General features: G+C 28.9%; 1 protein-coding gene and 1 long non-coding RNA gene across 2 annotated transcripts; both read right to left on the bottom strand.

The window, feature by feature from the left end:
• Positions 1–5202: 5202 nt before the first annotated feature.
• Positions 5203–6693, bottom strand: LOC126855635 (uncharacterized). Its single transcript, XR_007688277.1, has 3 exons — positions 6556–6693; positions 5490–5748; positions 5203–5412 (listed from the first exon to the last, which is right to left on the bottom strand). It is a non-coding gene; the product is annotated as an uncharacterized LOC126855635 (long non-coding RNA).
• Positions 6694–9389: 2696 nt separating this feature from the next.
• LOC126855612 (uncharacterized) lies at positions 9390–10828 on the bottom strand. The gene is made up of 4 exons (XM_050603427.1): positions 10538–10828; positions 10187–10354; positions 9714–10005; positions 9390–9620 (listed from the first exon to the last, which is right to left on the bottom strand). Exons 1-4 carry the CDS (start codon positions 10637–10639, stop codon positions 9583–9585), a joined length of 600 nt encoding a protein of 199 aa, XP_050459384.1. The 5' UTR covers positions 10640–10828; the 3' UTR covers positions 9390–9582.
• Between the last annotated feature and the right edge of the window lie 16849 nt (positions 10829–27677).

The raw sequence follows: 27677 nt of genomic DNA, 5'->3' as shown, positions 1-27677 counted from the left end.
CAATTTTATTTAATTTATTTAATGAAGAAGACGCTAATAACTTTTATTTCTTACGTGAAATATTGTTAATTATTTTTATGTTGCGCTAATTTTGTCATAATGTTTCATAGCCCATCCATCTCTAATCAATCTAATGCCAAGTTATCAATCAAATTTAATAATTGATTAAAGTAATAATATTTAATTTTAATAAATAAAATTTAAAAATTACATAAAATTAATAAAACACATTTAATATAAGATATGCTACGCGTAGCCTATGTTATGTATACGTTATATGACAAACACGCCATTATCGAGCATAAAATTATGCTCATTTACCGGCGAGAGTAATTTGCCGGCAATGGAAAAATTTCTCTTTCAATGACATTTTTGATTAGTCAGATGTAGCCAGAACGAATATGGCCAGGATCAACGAATGGTAAGTCCAACTGGCCCAACAGAAGCCTACGGTGCATTTTATTAAGGCATTCTATTAGGGCACTTGAGCAGAGCGAGTACGACACGCAAGTAGGATACGCGAGTAGGGCACGCGAATAGAGCACGCGGATAGAGCACACATCTATTATAAAATATATATATATATATATATATATATATATATATATATAACTATTATAATTAGTTATATATAATATAATAATATGTATAACTAATATGTATTACCTGTTTTTTCAAAATCAATTAAATCAAAATTATACACACTTAATATTTGAATTGTCAAATACGCAACCATGACAGTCATTATTAAAACAATATTTTACGACTTGTTTTTTTTTAGTCATCTAATTTTGCTTTATAATTGCTGGAAAAACAAACATCATAGCAAATATTGCAATTCACAGGCATGATCGAGAAGTTTTAAATCGCGAAGACAGATGCCATTAGAACATTTGAAAATTTCTAAATCTATTCGTTGAATAAATTTAGCTCATCTTCTTTGTTACGTTCGACCTGATTGCAAAATTTCGATCTGATATCTGGTATATACGGGATGCTTATTAGTCACATTAGACTTTACGAGCGAAATTTTCATATTTCTCGAGAGTCCTTACGTTACGGTTACGATTACGGAAAGTGTGTACAATCGGCTTAATGGCATACAATTTTCAATACATTATTAATCTCTCGATACACATAACTGACAAAATGTACAATGACAGCTGCTCGAAGTAAGGGCAATGATAGAATCAATCAGCACCGCGGAAAAGAGGCCTCAATATTTCGATAAAAACTGAATTCATTCAGTTAACATGATTTTTTTAAAAGAGGAAAATTGAAATGACGAATATAAAGAAGCTCATTTGTTACGTCCAGACTTGAGGAAGAATGAATCAATGGAAAAACGCAACAAGTGTCTTTTATTATCTTGAAATTAAACGCCTTAAGCATTCGGAATTGAATTAAACGAACTTGCAGGTCCGAAAAACAGATAAACAACTAATTATAAATCGCTATTACTCTAATTATAAGTCGCTATTACGCTATTACGGTTCGGACGTTTGTTTGATGATCCCTTTTCGGTAAAATAATTTAATCTCTTTTATGTGGAGTGGGATCAAGTACGATTTGTGGACTGGGATTAAGTAAGGGTTAAATAAGACTTATTTAAAATTTAATTTAATATAAAAAATTAATATAAAAAATTAATATAAAAAATTAATATAAAAAATTATTTATAAAAAAATAATTTAAAAAATTATAATATATGAGTTTTACAAACAAAATGTGACATTGAGAATTGAATGATGAGTATGTATGAATATGTGTGAGTGCATCTATGTGTATGTGTATGTGTTTATTTAGTCGCGAATGTTACATAAGTGCAGAGGACATCAGTCAGAGTGATGAGGAAATAATTCTATCTTTAAAATTAAATCTCCAACTAATTATTACAATATAAAAGTATTTTTAATTAAAGAGTAAAAAAAAATAAAATTAAAATGTATAAATAAATAAATGTATATATTAAGAAACTTAAAAAACTTTATTGTAAGATAAGATAATACAAGAAGCAATTTAAAAAAAAAGAAACTGATAATAACGCGTTCGAATGACTCGACAGCTGACTCAATTCTAATATGTCTGCCGTTGTTGATCAAAGCACATTCCAGGAAATCATCTTTATTTTTCACCGCAACGAGCGATATAACATGGCACAACTGAAATATAATACAGGGTCATAACAATATATGTATATATGTATATATATATATATATATATATATATATATATATACATATGTCGTTCATAATGTAAGCTGAATTGAGAAATATTGTTGAGAGAATTGTTATACATTTTAGGATAATAAAAACTATTGTTGGGCAAGTATTCTGGTTATTGCAGCGACATCTTCTGGATAATAGTTTCCTAAGTATTTATTCCGTACGTAATGAGTGCCTTCGAAACTGGAGAAATATTTTCCAATTTCCATGTTATCAATCTCTCTCGGTGGACATATTGATAATTGATCTGAAATAAAAAAAAATGTTATACATATACATTATGCAGATAAAAGATCATAAAATACATATTATACACATTTGTATTGTAAGGACGCTACTAAAATAATTATACATTGCAAGCGAGAAACAATATCACTCTCGGTGAGAATGGTGTAGAACTTCCGACAGTCCAAATGTTTACATGAGCAAATGTGGTATACAGAACTTTGAGGTAGATAAGTCAAATGGTACTCATACAACACAACTATGTTCCCATCCAATGATTACATCATTGATTACTTCATGGCTTGGTTGATGGTAGCAATCATTCTTTGGATATCTTACGATCATTCCAACGGCAAATTTAACATTTTCTGTCCTTTTTTTTAATAGTTTCTCGAGTGGGTTAAGATTAATCTGTGAAAATATAATAACAAAATTCAATGGATTTCTTGTCACATAAACAATTTTTAAGACAATGTAATATAATTTGTGTTATAAATAACATACAAGTTTACAAATTTCAAATTTCTTTTAATGTCAGAAATGAAATGAACTTTGTCTAAGATATTTTGGGGCGCTGAGTTTAAATCTGTCATTTCATTGAGTCAAATTTTTTAGACATAATGAAACAACAGCACTTGTCTCTTAGTAGCGGTTTGTCTTACAATTTTATTATATTGTATCGACAAAAATATCGTATTACAGAAATATCGTGTTACAAAAATTTAATGTTCAATACTTCTAATTTGTTTTCCAAACTCAATAAAAAATTCACTATACAGCATAGAAATTTCTTTTTATCTCAAAAAAAATAAGACTCGATAAAAACTTTTTGATGGTGCTCAGTTGAAAATTAATAAACTTAATAATAATGTTCAAATATTCTGGCAAAAAACCTTGTAAACTAGTGTAATTATAATTAACATAATTTCTTTATATGTTGATATGAATATATTTAATAGTAGATTATATAGTGTGTAACGTACTTCTATTGTATTCATAACACTTTTGTATTTTTCTTCAATATGTAACGGTTTCCGACATTGGCGTAAAAAGAGTAAAATATAGTCGAAATTCCACTTGCAATATTTATGTTCTTTTTTTTGTTAGTTCTGTATAAAAATTTTTCATCGTGAAAATCGTCATCTAAAAGAAAGAGTAAAGAAAATTTTGATTACAGATAAAAAAATAAAAAGAAGTTCATTACTTTCACTCATTGATTTAAAATATATTGCAAGACTTATAATTAATTATTATTTTTATTAACTACTTATAAAATTAATATAAAAATTGAGATATAAAAATATTACCAATTCAAATATCACCAGTTAAAGGCATAGAAAACAATCGATTTTGATATCATTCTCTGATAATTTTCGATGGATAAAATAGATTGGAGTTTGAACTTATATAAAAAAATTCTGCATTAAACCATTGCCTTGTATTACTAAATATAAAAAAAACATTTATATACATATATATATAACAATTATGTATAAAAAAAAGTTATGTATAAAAAAAATTTCGACTCTGTAAGAAGTTACATTTTTAAAAATTATCAAAGAGATTTGACAGCAAATTTTTCGGTATAAAATAAAAAATAAGTGCCCAACATTAAAAAGAAATTTACAAGCGTTTTTAAATGTATTATATAATTACAATTAATAACAATAAAATTATAATTATAATAATTTGTTATTTTGCACATAAAATCATTTTGTCATTCCGTACACATTAACATACAGTTAGAGAAATCTAATAATTTTTGTCAGTAAGATATAATTTATAAAATGTATTTTTTTCTTAAAATCTAAATATAAATATATTTACGTATAAAATTAATAAAAAAAATAATTTTGTAAAAAAAATTATATTGTTCCGTTTAAAATTTCAAGATGGCTTTGATTTTCTATTAAAAAAAAGAAAATTTCCTTATTTTTCTGTATATGTGTGCATAAAATATAGAAAGTTATTTTGTTAAATCAAATAAAAAAAATATTTTTATGCGACTCTTTTGTTTTATCAATTTAAAACAAATAAGTAATATTAGAAATCAGAAATGTGTTTATGAAAAAGGATATATATATATACATATACTTATATATAATTTGAGTATATATATCCAGAAATATTGAAATAATTTTAGCAATGAACTAAAGTTGTACTTACTATTCTGGTTTCCATATGACTCCAAGAGAATCTTCATATTTTGTTAGACGGGTATGTATGCCGAGTCTTCTAGCTATGATGTGATACGTGATAGTCAATAAATGTTTTCGAAAACATTCTGCAATCTATATTAAATTATAATAAATAAGTCGTTTATTATAAATATTTATAAAATATAAAAAGTATACTTATTAAAATAAATTATATTTATTAAAAATTATATTTATTAAAATAATACTTATACTATTTGCATAACGCATAACAAATATCAAAATTATTATTATTGTATTATTATTACATTTATATACATATTATTATATTATTATAATTTAACATAATTTTAAATAACTTACATTGTTTATATAATTGACTTCGAAATCTGTCAGCTTTAAAAATTCATACAATTCATCAATATCTAAATCGGAAAATATATATTCTTCGAGAACACTCATAATTTCCCTTGATTCTGTTTCATTCCAGAAATTATCCTTAATATTGTTATGTTTCCAAAAAGAAAATTGCTTTAAACCAGTAGAGCAAATTGAATGAGAGGGATATTTAATTTTCAGACGAGATAGTACTCTTTCCGTTATTTCATCTAATCACGCTTTTACGGCCGAATAGGACACATGTAGCGCAAAATGTTGCGCTACAATTGTAAATTGTTTTTCCAAAAGTAATTTTCTTTTCTACATTTTCTAAAATTTCATCTGTTTATGTATGAATCGAAAATATCTTAAACAGCGAAAAATTTGGTTAAAGATATATTCATGTGTCAAATTGGTGAACAGTTTGCTGAAAAAAAATTATATATTAAATACAATAATTACATTGATTTATGATGTAATAATTTAATTTACTGCATTTTTTACCTTGATTTTTGTTCAAAAATTCTATTTGCTTCATCCCACACAGAATAATACGGAATTATGAAATTTTCTGCAATTAAACACAGTAAACACATCAAATTTTCTACGTCAGCATTATTTAATTTATTTTCTGACGCTACATTGCAAAATATTGTAACTCTTGGATATAATATGATCCTGCTTGCATTCTTTTTTCCAAATCGATATGATGCAATATTTATTCTGTTTTTCTTTGTTATATTTTTTTTCCGCAGTAGGGCAGCTAAAATTTAGAAAAAAAAATACCCAAATTTTATATAACGCCATAATATCAGCCATAAATTTTTAAAATTATATTTCTTGAAATACATATAAATTTAATAATCTCTTAATAATATAGCGTACTTTATGTCTTATATATAAAATGAAATAAACTTCTTCTTAACCATAAAATGAAATAAAACAAATATAATAGAGCTGATTAATACAACAGTACAAAAATTTATTTCTAATCTTCTGAACATTTTTAATAATTTAGAATAATTTATTGTAAAATGGCACACATTGTTAAGTATGTTATAACCAAAGGAAATACTAAAAAATAGAATAATACTTTATGTTTATAATTTAATAATAAATCTTAAGTAAAGAAAAGTTGAAAATATAATCTATGAAAGTATAATCTATGAAAATAATTAACTACGAATAAGCTATTTATCAAATAATATACAATACATCTATAAATATATAGATTAGATAATGACTCATCAAGCCCTTAGATGTATGAAGATTTTGGTTTTATTAAATCTTTATTTTTTACTACAATTTCCTATTAAATTGCAACATCAAAAACATGCTTAATTTTCACTAATTCAACAAACACATACACATACAATTTAAATTATTGAAATAACTAATAATTTTAGTTTTACCTTTTTTACAATTTTCTAATTTTACTATTGTTTTGTTAGTGACAAAAATCTATCGAGTGTATATATATATATATATATATATATATATATATATATATATATAAATTAGATTCGATAGATATAAAATAGATATAAGAAGATTAGAAATAGAAAAATACCTCTGATAAAAATTTCTTTTCCCAAAACTTGCGAAGCAATGTTATTTGCTGGAATCTCGCACACGTGCACTTAAAATTCACAATATCCTCCATGCTGATGGTTTCGTTTTCCAAAATAATAGTAATTACCTCTTCGGGCAATTGTGTAATAGTAGCCATTGGAAAAAATTTAATATATATAATAATTCATAAAACAATTGACAACAAGCGTTATTAACTTTGTTTCACTATTTTTTGTAACACTTTACATATATATATTTTACATATATGTAATATATTTGTATGTATATATAACAAATCATTGATGGATATAATGATGGATATAACAAAAAATTTATGAATAAAATAGACTGGAATTCTGATTTACATAAAAAAACTCTGCATCATTCCCATTGTTTGTATCATTGAAACTATAAAGAAACATTTTTATATACATATATATGCGTTTAAACATATAGAAAGAATGTTCATTGTAATTAAAATTTATAATTTTTCTAGTATTTCCTTCACTCGACCGCAAAGTTTCATGTAATCTCTTGTGTGTCTCTCCCCGTAAAGACGTGCTATTTGGTTGCCGCGCCTATGAAGCGCTTAACGAATGTAACGTGCGAGAAAATTGACTCGGGACAATTATTCACCTTAAGTTGTAATCCGAGTCAAGTGTTTTCAAGCATTTAATTCTTATTAAAGTCTGTCGCATTGATTATTTAAAAGTGATTGACGTAAACGGTGAGAAATGTATGTATCTATAAAAATAAATAATGTAAATAATTTAGCTGTAAAGATATATAAAGTTAATTTATTTATAAATTTTTTGTTATATATAAATATAATAATAATTATACATTATAACAAACAATGAATTTTAAAATTAAAATAAAAGAAAATTAAAATAGAAGGCTATTTTGACATATTGTTACACAATTAATGCAAATTCATAAAAGATATATTTTAGATAAAATTAATTAATAAGAACAAAATTAATTATATTTAAATCAAACTTTACGAGATATTGCGAGGGTACTTAACGATAACAAAACTCTTTGAGCTTAAGCAAGCATTTATCAAACTAATTAGTATTAATTAATAAATATCTGTAAAATCTGTTTTTAACCGACTGATTGAACGTCAATTGTTATTTTTCTGCATAAACTCGTATTGCATCGAAGTATTGTCCGAGCAATTTCGATGCGACGATAATTTAAGACGGTGTAAAAACGCCATGTCTTTCGGAACAACTTCTAAGAGTCGGCTTTCTCGGCCGTTTCCTGAATGCGTTTGCCTCGCGTTTTTACGTAAGGTAGGCATTTAAATGCAAATTCTCTTCGATGGCAGGGAATGTGTTTCCGGCTAGAGAAGCAGCGTTCGATCGTTTTACTCTAGAAACGATGCGAAAGAATGTCGCCCCGTAACTCAAGCACGCGCTTTTGAAAGATACTACACGGATTAGCAAAAGGGAGATCGCGAATGTTATCTGAGAAAAATCCAAATGTCCAGCTTAGAAATATTTCACTATTGTCACACTTAAAAAAAATTAACTAAATCCAAAAAATTCTTTTTATTTAATAAAATCATTTATTTAAGTACCTATTTGCAAAGGAATTAATTATTTCAATCAAGCAACAAATATATTTAAATTATATATATATTTAAAATATAATAAAATATATATAAAGTATAAAACAAAGTATGTTTTTATTTATAAATCAAAAAAAATTTGTTTTTTAAGTTTTTATATTAAAATTTTAAATAACTAATTTTTAAAATTTATTATAATTTCTATTATATGTGCAATAATAATAATAATAATTTATTTATTTTCATAATATTAATAATTTATTTATTATAATAAAACATTTTTTGAATAAAAATATATATTTATTTATTTAGAAAAAAAAATTAAAATTAACAAAATGTATTTATTTTATTAAAAAAAATTTTTAGTGTAAATGAATTATTTTATTTATGTTATATATGTATGTGTGTGTATTAGTATTATTTAAATTAGATTACAAGATTCCGATAAATAAAAAAAATATAAAAGACGAAATGTAGAAATAATATTATGACAAGATTGTAATAACATAGAAGATATTTGCGATGCGAATAAGAGCTGTTTTAGCGAGCATGATGAATGCTTGATGTTATATAAAGTTAAAACAAGATATATTGAGATGGCATACGTTATATCGTTTTAGAAATGATTCAAAAATATGTTTGTTGAAAATGTTTTATAATCGATTTTCATAAATGTTTTTTGTAGATCAAAATGTCCACTCGAAAAATGTTTTCACAATATTTATGATATATCTTATAATTTTAAATTTGTATTTATACGTTACTTGCCTTAAAGTCTAACCGCAAAAAATATACAAAAAGTTAAACAAAAAGTTATACAAAAAGTTAATGTTATACAATTAATATATATGATTATAACTATGTTAATTATTACGTAAAATATTTTTTAACTTACCTTGATTAATTTTGACATATATATTAAGTAAAGTATAAACACAAAGTATGGCATCTCTCTCGTAATTATTTTTGACCAGATTTAACTTCGAAAAGTAATATTTTTAATTATGTAACAATGATACACAAATGAAGATTATAACTTTGCATCTACAAATTTTTACTATGGCAAATAAAAAAACATATTAGGTAAGCGTTAGTTTTAAATTTTATTATGTTGTATATAATAATTTGTTCTATAAAATCATGATCGTTTATCAATAATAATTAATTATAATTAATAATAAAAAATTAATTTTAATTTAAAAGTGTATTATAAAATAATGCAATTTTAATTCTAAAATTTTCAAAATACATCAATATGTTCATAAAAAAATTTTATTGCAATATAATATCATACAAAATATAACATAACAAATTTATACAATTTAAAGTGATCAATTCTTTTGTTTGGCAAGTATTCTAAGTATTGCTGTGTCATTTGGATAATATCTTTTTAAACATTTATTCGGTACATAATGAGTACCTTTGAAATGGGAAAAATATTTTCCAATTTCAATATTTTTTATTTTTTTTGCTGAACCGTAGTTGGTCTAAAATCAAAAATTATACACCCACATTTACATTGTATAAATCATCATAAAACACGAGTGTGTAATCTATAAGAATTCTACTAAAAAGCATACCTTCTCGAATATAACATATTCTATTATCATTGGCGAGGATAATGTAGTGCAGTTGATTGTCAGAAGTTCTCTTATAACATTCACAAATGTCATAAAAAACATGGAAACGTAGATAAGGACACATAACAGTTTCCTTTAATTTATTTAGGAATTTTTTATCACATTGGTGATGCCATCCAATGATTACGCCGTCAGTATTGCAATAACCGAGCCGGTTGTACGTTATAATCATTCCAACAGCAAATTTGACATTTTTTGGTCTTCGTTTCTCTAATACAATGTTAGATCTAATCTATAAAAACGTAATAGCAAAGTTCAATCGATATTTTGTCACACATGCAATTCTTAAAATAATGTAATGTAATGACTTAAGTTATAAATTATAATAAATTAATAATTATAATTAATATAATCTCTTTAGATATTGATACATGAATATATTAAATTATATTATACAATGTGTTATAATCTACCTCTATTATATTTGTAATATTTTCGCATATATCTTCAATATCTATATCTTCGTCGTATATCCAATATTCATCTATGAACTTGTAGAAGACATTAAAATTCCAGCCGCAATATAAATGATTATTACGTTTTATTTCATGCTCGAAAGTTCCTATTACCCATTGTATCATCTAAAAAATATACATGTAAAGAAAATTTCAATTATAGACAAAAAAGTAAAAAGAAGTTTGTTACATTCTTTCATTGATTTAAAATGTATTAAGATTCATTAAATAAATGTATTAATTACAAGACTTAATTAATTGTTGTTTTTAATCATTTCCGTTAAAATTTATAAAAAAATTATCCTATACCTCATTTTGATCATCTTCTACTAATGTAAAATTATTGTTTTGATATCTCCTTCTGATAATGTTTAACGGATAAACGGTGTTGGAGTGTTGCGTTTTTGCCATATAAAAATATTTTGCATGATCCCAATTGTTTGTATTGCGTGCGTGCGTGCGTGCGTGCGTGTGTGTGTGTGTGTGTGTGTGTGTGTGTGTGTAGTTATCGAGAATTCCAATAACAATCCAATCCGAGCTCGGTGAAAGGCATACTCCTTCGTTTTCGCTAACCTACGGTTGGCATCAGTCGGGATTAAAAAGTGTCTGTTTACATTTCCGACGAAATTCATCATTGGGTTCATCCGCACATTTATGAAATTACTTACATATTAATTAATAAAAATTATACACACATACTTAATATTTGAACACGTTACTCAACCATGACAGATTTTTATTGATATGAAAGAATGCAAAACGCAGTGTCGAGATAACAAATCAGAATCGCGAAAGAGAAACAGCAATACTTGCGAGTATCTAAAACGTCTTTTTTTAAAAGTCGATAATATATTAATTTTTTGTTCGACTATCTTTTGTTTCTTTGACATTTATAATTTTGTTTTCAAAGAGAATTCGCTCCATTTTAATTTTATCAAAAAACTCTTTAGCCGAATTTTGCAGGCCTTCAGATTTACGTATTTCTTTTTAATAAAAATTTTGCAACAAGATAAATAATAATTTGATGATACAAAATTAAATATATTGAGTAAGGTTCAATATTGTTCAAATGGAATATGTTTTCTTTGCTTTCCAATTCTAGAGCTAGCTTTTCGTCTATTCTTATCTTCAGTTCATCTAATTGTATGTAATATCTTTTTTCTAGCTTGCATTTTTATTTATACGATAATAATAAAGTATAATGCAAAATTGTACCTCAGTTTCTTTTATTTTCAAATGCCAAACGCGATAAATACAGTCAATTCAATTTCAAGTGCGTTTTTTCAGTCACTGTGGATTATAAAAAATATTGATTCTTTTAGAGATTATATATGCAATGTACAAATATATAGATTTTTGGCCAATCTAACATAATTAAATAAATAAATATTTGTAGATTATATGTACAGCATGTAAACTTTATAAATATGTAATATACATATATATATGTATTTTATATATATATATATATATATATATATATATATATTTATATAAAATAGAGGGGCAGAGGGGATGTTGAACGAACGCTATATGAAGGCAAGAAGCGACACAGAGCGACAAACACGCGTAAAAGAAATTAAATTCGTCAAGCGTAACAAAGAAATAACAGTTTTATTAATTTAGAAAAGGTGTGGCCGAATGATAAACAAAGATAAGCGGTGGTATGCTCGATAAATTTGCGGGAGCGAGTCTGGGTGTTAGAAACGGCTTAGCGCCACAAAAAATAAGACGCCGTTAAATCAGGGTCGATCGGGCCTGTGCCCGAGCTCAATTATACCGGGTCGATTATCGGACCCCTCGTGGGTCGATAATATTTCGCTCGCTATTCTAACATGCCGTACGGTTATCACATGCATCCAGTGCACCGCGCAAATATAGCTCGCAACGCTCCGTACAAAGTTACGCACCAACCGCGAGATCGCTCGATCGCTAATCCACTTCACGCGTGTGATTCGACAAACGATATATATCAGCAGAATTATTTCCATGCGAAACACACTCACACTGCACGGCAGACTACTCACGCATACCGGACTTAAACGCTAGACGGGCGAGATTTCGGAGAGATTTCGCGACTATTCTATTACGCCGTATTACCGAGCCGATCTCCAGTGAGACGATTTATGCTGAATCTAACGCGCGATAACAATCGAATCCGCGAAACCAATGATCCGGACGCTTCGGGGCTCGACTCGCTTGCCCACGGGGCCGTGTCGCCAATATAATTACGTTACAACGACGCGATAATCACTAAACTTCCGAGCGGAGCTCGAACGCAACACTAAATTATGGCAGAACGACGCGATCCCGATATCGCGAACATGCGTGGCTACGATACGAGGAGATAACCTCACCGGTAACGCAGCTCTCTCCTTGGGTGTCCCGGGCCTGGTGGGCTCTTCTCCCTCGGCCTCGGAAATCCGCGAGTTCTCCTAGCCCTCGGCCGGACTCTCTTCTCTCTCGCACGCTCGTTTTGCTCGTCCCAAAGATCACTCGCACTGTTCTCTACGCACTTCTAGCCCTTCCTCACGCTCGCGCCAGTCTGACCCGGGAACACCGCGATCTAGAATCGGTAACGCCGGGCCAGCCGGGGATGCGCAATCGGGGTGCGTGTTATTACGGCCAATCACGCGATAACACGCGAGGCAGCCGTCTGGCGGCACGCTCATGATCGTACCGGGGGCGTGCGCAACCCCCGAGACCGCGATCAATATTTTTCACGGGGCCCTTCTGAGAGAGCCTCGGCGGGTCCCGGGATCTTGGAAGCGAGGAACGCACCGGTGATCCTCGCTGATCTTCCTTTTTTCCCACCGTGCCTCGCGGCGATGGAGCTCCTTCGGGGTCCCTCGGGGCACGTCTCCGCACGGTCCTGCGTCAAGGCGCGAGGATCCTTCTTGTCCTCTCGCGCTTCTCGCCGCACTTCCGAATTCGATGGTTGATAATTCCTTTCCTTTTCCCGTCCTCTCGAAGGTCGTCTTCCTGTTGTGATCGTTGTTTTTGGTGCGGCCGTTTTCACGCTCCTCCGGTAAGGCTTCCGTGTTGTCGAGATAATGAAATAATAACAAAATTAAAAAGACAAAATAAGTCCGACAAATAACGCCTCTCTGGAGATTTCGGTACGGCTCTAATGTACTCTTTTGCGACTGGCGCGGGTGCGATTTCCGCGCTCAGCAATCAGAGAGAGATCCGGAGAACGCGCGCCGGACAGCAATGTCACAATATATATATATATATATATATATATATATATATATATATATATATATATATATATAATGTATATAATATATGTATATATGTATATGTATGTATGTATGTATGTATAATTATATGTGAGAATAATTAAGAATAAAATTAATATAAGAATAATTAAATTACCTTTGTGGTAGAATCTATCGCACTTATTCTTGTTTGAGGAATCAAATGTGGCTCGATAAATTTCTCGCAGCAGCTTTATTTAATCGAAATAATTGTACAAATTCTTTATTGCTTAACTCGAAAGGATCTTCTCGAATATGAAATCTTCGTCTTCTTTTTTCTGGGATGTCCATATTTTCTAAGGCGCCCATAATTGGTGCGTTTATTTTAATATCTTCTAAATTAATTTTTGCAAAAATTGTACGTTTTTCTACAATGGCAGCTTTCCGATGTATATGTACATACATATTTATCTTTGCTCTTCATCACTATCTTTTTCAATTTTCACTAAAACGAATTCACTAATACGTTTCTCTTGAAACGTATGATATAAACCATTTGTTGCATTGTGCACGAAAAATTGCATACACGTTGCACTTGTGATTGTCAAGAATGCTGTTCTAGAGGGATTTCACATTGCAATCATTCGCAACTTGCCATTTATGTATACGTAACTATTTCAACAATAGAGCCCCTGGCTCTCATTTGCCATTTTTTATTTAATTAATGATTATATTCACAAGAGCCTGTACTTTTTAATTTATTACAATTTTTTTATATACGCAGCTGAACAACAATACATTGTTCTTTTATTTTTCTTTTTTGATAGTATTAATTATTATTTTTATAGTAATGAAAAAAATAAAAATGGTGAACCAACTACCTACTAGTAATAATTAACTATTAAAAATAGATTAAAAACCAATTTCTCATAAGTATTAGGTTTTTCCTCATGCACGCGCACTCGCGTGGATAATTTGTTGACAAATTTCAAAAATAATCTTACTTATCGTAGATCAATTAATTAAACATTCTAAGAATTTTTTTATTAGAAAAATATTGCGTTTATTTAATTTATATTAATGTAAGCAATACTATCTCTTATTACTTAAATACTGAAGATGATTCAAAAAGGGAATCAAAACGTTCGTTTTACATTTATTAAACCTTTATTCTATAATCTCCATTTACATACTGACTTTCATTTACAATTGTTATTTCATTTATAAAACAAAATGAAAATTGTACAAATTAGAAACTTGCACATTGCTTTCTCATCATTTCATTTTGCTCATAAAGCTTAAACTCTTTAAAGTAAGCGAGTTTTTTAATTTTGGCTTCCTCATAGAGAAAGATCTCCCAAAATTTGCGGCAGTTACAGCGTGTATAGACATTTCTCAAAAAATTCAAAATTGAATAAAAAAATGAACTCTTTTATGGATCTTCAAATTCAATACCAATCATTCTTTAATGATTCTTTATTTATATAAAAAAATCTAATTTAATATCTAAAAATTTGCAAAATTTGCAAAAGATCGTGTACAAACATTTTTCAAAAAATTCAGAATTTTATAAAAATAAACCTTTTCATAGATCTTCACCAAATTCAATGTCAATCATCCTTTAATGATACCCTATTTTAAAAATAACGATACTCATTTTTAAAAATTTAGCCCGATATCTCAAAAATTGCGGAAGTTGGAGATTATACAATGTACATTTTGTACATACATACATACAGACAGACATTTTTTAAAAATATAATTTTTTGACGTTTTGGGACATTCTAAACATTGGCATAGAAAACTGGAAAAAAAAATTGTCATGAAAACAATGCTTCTTCTATGAGAAAGCAAAAAATATAAGTTTCTAACACCCCCTGACAGAATATGTCATTTTAAGACTCAACAGTAATTGAATAACATAAGTGAAATGCATAAATAAGAAATGTATGCGTTAGATTATATTTTGAATAAAAGTATTCTCTCCCTCTTCCTCTTCCTCTCTCTCTCTCTCTCTCTCTCTTATAACGAGAAGCGCTGAAAGAGCAGTCTTTTCGAGCGAGAGTGCCCTTATTTTAAGATTGTAAATCTTAACGATATCATTTATTTAAATGAATATGTTTTTTTCATTTGGGAAAAATCCTTGGGAATTTTTTTCATCAGAACGTTCTTAATAATCGCTATTGTAGTAAAAATAACTAATACGGAGAAGAGAAACGTACATATATGATCCACTATGTTTCCCATTGACTAAAATGTAAACGAATTATTGCATAATATTTTAAGAAGAAAATTGTAAAAAGAATTTAAATTTATTCATCAAATTGCATAAATATCATTTATTTTTTTGTCGTAAATAATAAACATAATAAACAATAAACAATAAACATAATGGTCATAAAAATAGTATTATTTAAAACTTTATCGTTAATTTTTGTAAAAAAAGTAAAAAATGAACTTGACCAGAATAACAAAGCATAAAGCAAGCCAAATATCCGGTTATCTGAAAGATATCATATGGAGAAAAATATGAACATTGAAACTAAAGTTCGAATATATAAAACTTGCCTGATAGACCATCTAATTTAACGGAAACGCGAGCCTATACATTCAAAACAAAAAGGATAATAAAGACTACAGAGATGAAAATACTCAGACTGATACAAGGAGTTAACCTTCGCGATAGAATCGGAAGCGAAACAATCAAAGAGAATTGCAAAATTCAAGATGTGATAAGATGGGTGAGGTCAAGGCGACAGAATTGGAGAGATCATGTAGATCAAATGGGCCTAGAACGATTGGCCAAATGGGCTAAATCAGAAAAATCTAATAATACACGATCCTCCAGAAGACCCCCATAAAGGTGGTGCGAATGCTTCACCTTAACGTCTCAAAAGACTTAAAGACAGAATATCGTCCTATCAAAATAAGAAGAAAAAGAAGAAGAAGAAGAAGATAATAAAATACAATAAAAGTCATCCAGCAAATGAAGGTTACGACATATAACTTTTCTAATATTTCTAACATTTCATGTAATGCTTAGTAGAATCAATAATTATATCCAGATGAGTACCCGTGAGAAAAGATGCAAAAAGATCAATAACAAATCTTTTTGATAGATTGATGTTTTTTAAGCAAAAAGAAATTGTAACATAAAGAAATAATGTCAGCAGATATCGAGTTAAATTTTTCGGTGGAAGACAAAAAGAAACATCTATGATGAAACTGTCGATGACACAATTCAGAGTTTAATTGCAGCAACATTAAAAATAATAAAAATTATCGGAAAACAAGAATTTCATAAATCAATCAATCAATTACGAAAGAATTCACCCAAAAAGATAAATTGTATAATCACGATCTGAATCATAAGTTAATATGTGGCAATATAGACGATCATTAAACATAAAACTATTAGATAAAATGGGAGAAATGTCTCTCGAAAAAAGAATATAAAAAGGCAAGTAACGCAGTTCTTAGCGCACAGATTTTTCTCGCACAGTACAACTCAGTCTTATTATTAGTACAATTTTATATACTGTTGTGTTTTCGCGACCAATACCTAAAACGAACACATCTCATTCTGCCAATTTTTGGAAAGAATTATTAAAAGTAGTAAGTCAACTTAATTTTCTTTTTATTTTTTTTCTTCTCTTAGATTTAAATAAATTTTCGGTAATTATGCATATTATGGTCGACCTCACAGGTCATTTCAATGACCGTAATATATATATATATATTATCAAGGACACGGCTCTGAAGAACTTTCAAAATATTTTTAACCGTTGTTCATTGTTTATTAAAAAGTTATTAACAAAATAAGTTTAATAAATGGAACGCAACTTTCTGACACTATGTACATTTAAGAAGGAATATATTTAGTGGAATATGTGTGTTCATCACATAGTAAACATAATACTGCTTTCAATACCCTATTTGTTTATTTTCTTTGTAAGTTATTCGCAGTGTAGTTTTATACTTTTGCTACTTAGAGTGTGGCAATCTTTCAGTGAAAGTTGAAATAGGAAATTTATTCAACAAAAATAGTAAAAAGAAAAGATAACATGGCAAATATGTATCCAATATCTTAAAAATAAATAAATCTATTACAAATACGTATTAAAACGTAATAAATCTCTTCTGCTCATGCGTCAAATTAAAAGCAAAGAAGTATTTTATAGTTTAACTTTATAATACACACACATGCCATATATATTGTGTATGTGTTTAAGAACATATATTAATTGCTCCTTCAGCCTTGTTATTGAATTCTGTAAATTATAAAAATATCTCGATATACATAATTCATGTATTGTAGTTGAAAACAAAATAATAGAACATCCAGAATGAAAAACAAAAGAAAAAAATATATTCTATTGCATACAAAGCTGGGCTTTTCTCACAAGATTGTCTTGAAGCTTTTCCAGTGTGTTTCGAGCTTTTATCGAGATTCGCTCAACAGCGTCTTAGTCAAGTGCACGCGTACTCAACTATTATTTAAAGTCGATTTTATCAAAAACGAAACCTCAAATGAAAAAATTTTATTCTGCAATTTTGACTTATTTTTGTTACCACCGGTTGTACCACGAGAATCACCGATTACCCTATATATATTTTTCCACTTTTTTATAGTAATGTATGCAAATTGTTTTATGAAAATTGTTTATTTAATGAAATTGGCAAAAATGCATCAAAGGTCACATCTTACCGATTTTATCACTATTTAGGCGATGTTATATAGGGGAAGTTGTGCTGAATAATTCCTCGCAAAAACCAAGTGGGGAATAGCATTGATTTAGGAAATATAAGAAATTAAAGTTTGACAATAAAGTTTGTAGATGCCGTAATAATCAGTTATTTTTTTATTAAAAAAGTCTACGATTTTTACGTATAGGCGAAGGAAAGGCGAAGCTCCTGTACATCCACTCCAAAAAAATTCTAACCTAACCAAATAATGTTTTATTTCTCCGAGAATTTTAATATTTTATTTCTATTATTTCATTGTTTCAATTCTCCGGAAATTTCTCTCTCTCTCTCCCCCTCTCCCCTCCCCCTCTCTCTCTCTCTTTCTCCCTCTCTCTCCCTCTCTCTCTCTCTCTCTCTCTCTTTCTGACGTAGTATTACATTTTTTCATGGCTAAAGATAAAAGCCGCGGATGTAGAATTACGTCTTTTTATGGTTAAAACTGAAAGCAACTACCATTTACAGCAATTTTTAGTTTAATTTTTGTTTTTTTTTTTTATAAAATTATAATAATTTGATAATATATTGTAACTATGGAAGTAGATAAAGATTTTAAATGGACAACTCTCTCAATTAGATGAATTGCCCTTTCTTATCCTTGTTTGCAATAAAGAACTTCCTGTATATACTCCAACTACAAAATAATAAGTGATTTAAAACACGATATAAAAAGCAAATTTTTTAAATTTTATTCTTGTCTTAATTGCAGAACCTTGCGGTTTTAGAATTGTGGAAAAATTCTTGATCTCGAATGTGTTAATTGGCATGACAATGAATAAGGGTGAAAAATTAACCGAAGAATATCTGTTATTGGATCGTAACAGTTGTTCGTACTCCGACATGGAAATGGAGAATAAGGTGGAAAGGTATATCTCTTATTACATATTGGCGCAACTCGACGTTTTGAAAAGATTCCTTAACAAAAATATAGTTTTCTCGCACGCTGATTTTGATGGTGCTGATCTCGTGAAATTTGTGCAATTCAATGCCTTTTGACGAGTTTTTTGCGCATACGGATAATACCTTAAATTTTTCGCGTTTTCTCGAAAATGAATATATTTACTACACGTTTGATACCAATGACGATATAAATTATATCTCGAAGAAACACATTATAACTCGAAAGAGATAATATGTTCAATATTCCATCAAATTTGTGCCTAAAATCAAATATTCTTTCAATCGCGAGTACACTCAATAGAGGTATATAACTAAACGTGATAAAATTTTGAAACAACATGATAGTGATGATGGTTAACAGATTTTGAATCGTCAGGTTCTTCTCCAAGTTAATTTCGTTGTCGCTTTCGTGAATAAAAAATTTGGTAGAAAAAAAATGAGATTGATCATATATTTGCTCATTTATATAAGCGTGATATTGCTCGAATGGTACTTTCTCCAAGGTTTCATGTCAGAAATTTCATTGAACTTTATGCAACAAATCGTTGTTATTACAGCTTCATGGATAACAAGTTCAAAGATTCACCCGTACAACAACAGAAAAAACGATTTAATTTTGAGTGTATGATGCAGGCAGTGATGGCGAACAGTACGCCCAACGAACCAGAGAATTTGGATGAGTATACTATCGGTGGTAATGATACGGGAATCTATAAGGAATGGGACACCGACCATTTAGTATTGGGAGATATGTGCAACTGGCTGATAGATTGCGCGTATTTTTACCTTTGCGTGGAGAACTGTAGAGAGCGCCGTAATAGATGTCGCGACATCATGGATGATTTTGTGCTTCGGTATCAAAAGGCGATGGAAGGCAAATACAACAAGACCTATCCGTGGGGTAAAAATTGGTATCAATTCTCGATCACTTCGACCTTAATGCTCTTCCATTATATGTTAGTCAGTGAAAATGGACGGAAAATAGCGATTGATATGATACTATCAATCATTGTGACGCCAAAGAAATCGCTTTCCAAGTATCGCGATCAGGCTAACAGCGTATACATGGCACTGCCATGGATAGTGGCGCATTATTATAACAATACTATTGAATGTGCCTCTCAATGTCCGGACTACGAATACGTCATTAACTATATAAAATTGCAGCCAATCAAAGAAAAAAAAAAAGAAGGATTGTATCACGATTATACATGTATCACACATACGAATTGTTTAGCCTATGGATATTTGAGAGAGATGGTAAATATGAGTTTGCCGCTAATCTATTTCGACAATTATATGACAGACTTTTTGTCAAAATGGAATAAATGTCAACAAATTTTGGCTCATCCGACAATTCCTTACGGACCAGTCGGCTTTTATACTCGAAAGTCTAAGTTGAAATCATTTTGTTACAAAAATAGCAAACTCGGTATAGAAGTCATTCCCACATGTTTGTTTATTCGTATGTACGGTGATGATTATTCGTTTGCGGTTCGTGGACAAAATTCATGGATAGCTTATTACGAATCAGATAAAACATATGACGATATGGCGCAATATTGGGTACAATATAGAAATGTTCATTTTGCCTGCTCAAACAAACAAGAGTATAAACCTACATTTCCAGACGTCGGATTCTTTTACGAAAGGTACGCTGAAGAAAATCCATACGAACCTATAAAAGAACGTTGTAAAATTGAATCTTGTACTTCTACAACTACGACATTTTGCACAAAACCTAACAGATGTCAACTTGTGAACGCAGGGTTTGTGTTTTCGTACGCCAATATCGGAATGATGCGACATTTTTATAATTGTGCCGAAATGCGTTACACTTCTAACCCGAATAGCGAGCGCGGCCGTTTTAGCGTAGATGAATACATACTTTGCGATTACAATAATCATATTATAGATATATGGATACGTATATATCGACACACAGATAATGATGTGATCATCTTCATTGAATGTGAACATTTATGGGCGCAAGGGGATCATAATGTGTACATATATCATCTAAAATGGGATTGTAAAAACCGTACATTGACATTCTGTGATAGACAAGCGGTGCAATGTCCTACCGATAAATGGGATCTATGTTATCCGAAAGGTATCGAGGTAGTTAATACGAATAACACGATTATGCTCCTCGATCACGGAGAACCTAAATTAGCCATGTACCCCGATTCGTATAAAGAATTGAATTCCAATTTCAAAACGGTCTACCAAGATAAAGAGTACGAATTTGTTTTTGACGATCAAATTAATCAATACTGCTTAGCCGGTTTATGTATTGATAAATAGAGAAAAAAATAAACAAAATACTGTACGAAGTACCTTTATTGTTTTTTAATAATAACAGAAGAAGAGTATTGTTATGATATTGTAATGCCTCAAATGAGGCGTGGGAATTTGGGGATGGGTTGCGGGATAGGAATTTGGAAATTCGAGCTCCAAGTAGTCTCACATGGCTTTTTGTAGATTTAAGTAGCATATATATATACATATGATTTATTAGAAATATATATATTGAATTAAAGATTATATATGTATAAATCTTATTTCACTCCTCATTCTTGAGACCGTTTCGCTTATCGCAATTTTGGGTGACTTTGCACGTGTCTGATATCGCGAGATTCACTATTATGATCTTAAGTTTGTGATACACTATTCGTTAATTATGACTGCCTGCCGCCTGTTTGTAGCGGGTTGTTTTATTGTCTCCCCTTTAATTAGTTTTTGAAGGGGATTGCTCAGCGATATGATCAAATATGGTTGTGTCGCTTAACTTGTGTCGGCAAGCCTAAGTACAAGCAAAGAAAGTTCAAAATTAAACTTTTACAATTTCGTTTTCCCCATTATTTCCGTTTTTTGCAATTACTCCGATCGCGTTTTTGTGGTGGCTTAATCTCCGTGCACGGCTCGCCGCTTAGCGTTTCGCGCGGTCGACGCTCGTAATGTTATGCGCATTTGAATTATGGGTTGAAAAGCGTATCTCTTATTTGAAAGTAAAAAATACTATAAAAATGATAGTAATATAAAGTTAAAAAAATACGAAAAATACGAAAGAGAAAGAGATAGATGGATAGACGGATGGACGAACGGAGAGAGAGAGAGAGAGAGAGAGAGAGAGAGAGAAGAAAGGAAAAAAAGAAAGGGAATGAATATAAAATTAGGTAATAATATTATTCAATATTATTAATATATCGTTATATATTTTTCGTTATATATTATTATTATTATTATATATTATATCGTTATATATCGTTAATATATCGTTAATATATTATTAATATATCGTTGAATATAGTAGTTAAAATCTAATCAATATTTATTTCTCTAAGGGAGAATTCACACCTTGGCAAAAAAGCAGAAAGCAGAAAAGCAGAATGTACTGTTTACTATCAGCGCGAGTTTTGATTGGCCTTCTGCTTTTCTAGCACAAGTTCTGATTGGCTTCTGCTTTTCTGTTTTCTGCTTTTCTGTCAAAATGTGAGTTTTCCCTAAATGCAGACAAATATATTCGATATATATATATTTGATTATTTGTCAATGTAACGGAGATAAAAGGAATCAGAATGAGAAAAAAAAAATATATAAGGTGTCCCACCAAAAATGATCGCCCCCTTTTATCTATTAAACTAAAAGAGATAAACTGTAACAAATATATATCAAATTAAGTGGTTCAAACTGAATTCTATTGTGAGCGTAATAAGCTTTCAAAAGTTATGTGCGGTAACGAACAGATATATATATATATATATATATATATATATATATATATATATATATATATATATATATATATATATAGTTTTTTTATAATAATTGAATATTTTAATATGATAAAAGTTGTAGCGCTATTTGAAAAAAATACAACAATAATATAATATTTACGTATGATATAATATAAGTATTTTACATATTCTACGAGTTTTATCGATTTGAAATATCGCGGGCGACATTTACCTTTTCACTTACTGCTTTGTTATGGCCAACTTCTGACTCGTGCATTAGAGATTGTCATATGTAAGGGCCTGAGCACAGACTTTTGCATAAGCGCATAAACATAAGCATAAGAAAATTGATTGGTCAATTTTCTTATGCATATGCTTATGGACCAATCAATTTTCTTATGCTTATGATTATGCGCTTATGCAAAAGTCTGTACTCAAGCCCTTATTGTAGTCATTTGATCATAATACTCAATCCAAAGTTGGCCATATCGCAGGGCCGAAAATGAAAAGGTAGAAGTCGCCCACGAAAAGACAAAGTTATTGGATATTAAGCGAGACAGATGATGAAAATATGAACTTGAGTCTGAAACATTTTTCGATGTCTAAAGCCGAAATCCAGAGAGCTGGGTCGGATTTTAGAGACATTCTGTACATATATCTATATATCTATACATATACGCATATGTATGTACATATGTATGTACGTATGTATATGTATGTATATGCATATGTGTGTGTATATTATATGTGTTTGTGTATGCGCATAAAAACGTGTATGTAAATATAAAATCACATTTTTAATTGTATAATTTATTGAAAATTGGAAAATGTTTGTAAATGAAAGCGCGCGCAGAGTGCGCGCTTGTGTTGCTTCAGTATAGATAAACAAAAAAGTTATGCCCTGCCGAAAATGTTTGATTAAAACTGATTAAAAAAAAGTAATCTGAATCGATCAAAATTTCTGCACCAAAAATACAGTATTAAAACCGATTGAAAATAGTCAAATGCACAGAGAAAAAAGTTTTTCTGGATTTAATAAATTTTGTTGAAACCAAAGAAATATAATGCTTGGAATGGTCCAACCATGTTGACTGATGTTTATAGTAACAAATATGATTGTTTTATTTTCAAATAAATAATATATTTATATACTTTAACTAAAATATTTTTTGAATAAATTTTACTTTTTTCAGTTAAACAGTTATATTATTCTTTTAATATTTTATTTTATTTAAAAGATTCATTATGCTGCTTTTAATAATTTAAATAAAACTTCTAACAAGCTAGATAAAGTTAAATTGCATGTTACTGCATCTATATAATCAAATTTTTGCAGCATTATAAGCCCTAAACCATGACCCTGAACATAAAAAAATTTATTCGCAATTTCTATCCGAATAAGTAAATATCGAGCATTTATTCTGTCTGATTTTCCAAACATTAGTTCATTATCTGAATTCTTTTGTATAGAGTTCGTTCCAGAAGTAAACTGACTTTTGCTGATAATATATTTTAAATTTTATGAAATGCTGATAAAATAATATAAAATAATTATGTAGAAGTATTATAAAGTAATATTATAAAGTAATTATGTAGAATATATAAATAAATAAAAAAAATAAATCGGTCAATATTTATCAATTTATTGTATATAATATTTACCAGTATGTTAAATATCACCTTCTTTGAAACTTAAATAAAAAAAAAACAAGGATTAGTTGATAGTTAGCAAATAAGACAATAAAATGTCAAAATTGAGATCTGTGTGCATAGTATAGGTCACAAATATGCAATAATTATGTGATGTAACCATCAATCAGTCAAATGTAATACATATTTCTAGATTTTCTATTTCTTCTAAAAATGAACATCTGTTATCTATTAAGCACATTTAAAAAATTAATCCACTAGATTGATGAACATAAAATTGAATAAAAAAGTTTAATTTCTTTACCTTACTAAAAAATGAAGATTAGATCACCTTCCGATGATAAAACATTAATAAATTAAGCACATTTAAAAAATTAATCCATTAGATTAATGAACATAAAATTGAACAAAAAGTTTAACTTCTTTACCTTACTAAAAAATGAAGATTAGATCACCTTCCCAATGTAAAATTCTTTAATACTTCTACAATAATTTACAATGAATAAAATGTTATTATAGTTATTATCAAGCGACGCAGTAGCGTCGCGACGTCAAGTTCATAAAAAAAAATCGTCAAGTACATGACAAAAATTTTCTGGCATGTGAAGAGTTTGCCTATGTACAGGGGCCACGGCGCTACTAAGTAGCTTATCCGAAGTTTTGTGTCTATAATGGTTTTGATAAACTCGATTAAAATACCTCAGGAACTAAAGCTGTAATAAAAAATCACAAAGGTAAAAAAAGTACGCCAAGTACATAAAAAATATTCCTTGTACGCAACAAAAAGTTGAAAAGATGTGAAAATTAAAAAAAATATTTATCTCTAAAAAATAAAAACTAAATGGGAAATCAATAATTAAGCCAAATAGAAGGAATTTAATTTGTGAATATTTATAATTTAAAATATTTGTCATAAAATCAATCTTGCATTAATAGAAATATTATTGATTCTCTCAAAAAAATTAAAACGCATTTTATTTTTATTAAAAAAATTATATTTATGTTTCAAATAAATATATTGTATAATATAAAAAATAGCATTATTAGATTACGGTTTTTATTAAAGCTAGTAAATCATAATATTACTTAATCCTTACTGCAATAATATCACATCGATCACCAATTTTGAATTTAAAAGTCCATGTCAAATATAGATCGATTTGTTTTAAAATTAATCATAATCTTAGCAGAAGCCCGGAATGAAAGGGTTAATATTAAAGTGAAATATAAAAACTTGGCGTAATTGCATAAGTCATACATTTTTATTAATATTGATAATGATTTTTAATAATCTTTTGCAAATTTATATTTCAGGCACGCCAAGTTTTTATATGTCACTTTATTATTAACCCTTTCGTTCCGGACTTCTGCTAAGATTATGATTAATTTTAAAACAAATCGATCTATATTTGGCATGGACTTTTAAATTCAAAATTAATGATCGATGTAATCAACATTATTGCAGTAAAGGTTAAGTAATATTATGATTTTCTATCTTTAATAAAAACCATAATGTAATAATGCTATTTTCTATATTATACAAAATATTTATTTAAAACATAAATGTAATTTTTAATAAAAATAAAATGCGTTTTAATTTTTTGAGAGAATCCATAATATTTCTATTAATGCAAGATTGATTTTATGACAAATATTATTTTAAATTATAAATCTTTACGAATTAAATTCCTTCTACTTGGCTACTTAATTATTAATTTCCCATTTAGTTTTTATTTTTTAGAGGTTTTTATTTTTTAGGGAACAATTTTTTTATAAGTTATTTTTTAAAGGTAAATATTTTTTCAACTTTAACATCTTTTCAATTTTTTGTTGCGTACAAGGAATATTTTTTATGTAGTTGGCGTACTTTTTTTACATTTGTTTTTTCTAGTGTGATCTCATTGCTTTTTGTAAACATTTATTAGAGGTAAATATCTTTTCAACTTTCTGTTACGCATAAAAGATATATTTTATGTAAACTTGGCGTACTTTTTTTTACCTTAGTAAGGATTTTTTTAGTGTCACTAAATTGTAGACATTTTTTAAGAACTTTTGCGATCGCGTGTAATGAGGTACATACTACGATGAACTTACGGAATTATTGCCTACTCGTTCTCACTGTATAAAAGAACAAAGTGAGACATTCCATATATAAAACAATAACTATATACAGGATGTCCTGCAAAGATTGTGCCAATGTTCGTGAGCGGGTAGAGCACAGTAAACTGAACAGAAAAGTCTTTTTACCATTTTGATCTGTAACACTTAATAAAAGAGTTATTATTAAGTAGTCTCAATCAGCGCCGACCTTTAGCTGGATGCACGTCGGTGAGCCGCACGCCTAATAGTGGTGCGCCGCCGTAGTGGTGAGCGCTCACGCAATCAATTTACCCCGCTCTCACTCTCTCTCTCTCTCACACTTTCTCAATCTCCCGCTCTCTCCCTCTTTCTCTCAAAATCTCCCGCTGTCTCTCTCTCAACGCCAATCTTTAGCCGGATACATGTCAGAGAGCGGCGCACCACTACCAGGTGCGCCGCTCTCTGACATGTATCCGGCTAAAGATTGGCGTTGATTAGCCAGACTTTACTCAATAATAACTTCTTTCTGAAGCGTTATAGAGAAAAATGGTACAGGATTTTCGACTCAGTTTGGCGCAATCTACCTTCACACTTCGGATGTGTCAAAATTTTTGGGACACCCTATATAATTTAAATTAGATTTTCTGTTTGTGAAATATATATAATTTTTATTTATTAATTATATATATTACAAATTTATAATTAAATTAATTTAATCAAGATAGCGCATATTTATATAACAAATTAATTTTAATTTTTAAATATTATTAATTTATTTTTAATATTTTTATAGTAACAATACTAATTAAAAATAAATGAATTTATATATGTGTATATGGCATAAATATATTAATATAGATAATAATAATAATAATACAATGTGTTCAATTTTATAGCATCTCTCTTTTGATTTACAATATTGTAAGCGCTAGTTTACATTATATTTTCGATAGACATGTAAATGGAATTTTGATTTAATTTTTGTCAATTCTATTTTGTTTTTTATTGTTAAATACATATTATTTTTAAAATATCCAATAATATTTATTGTTATAATATTTATTGTATATTTTGCTTTTTTATTATTTCTTTAATCCAGAGATATATCTGTTATAAAGAAAAATCACTTAGTTC

The sequence above is a fragment of the Cataglyphis hispanica genome, chromosome 16 (assembly GCF_021464435.1).
Source record: "Cataglyphis hispanica isolate Lineage 1 chromosome 16, ULB_Chis1_1.0, whole genome shotgun sequence".
Lineage (NCBI taxonomy): Eukaryota > Metazoa > Arthropoda > Insecta > Hymenoptera > Formicidae > Cataglyphis > Cataglyphis hispanica.
The sequence above is the reverse complement of the archived record's forward strand: the minus strand, read 5'-3'. Positions and strand labels throughout refer to the sequence as shown.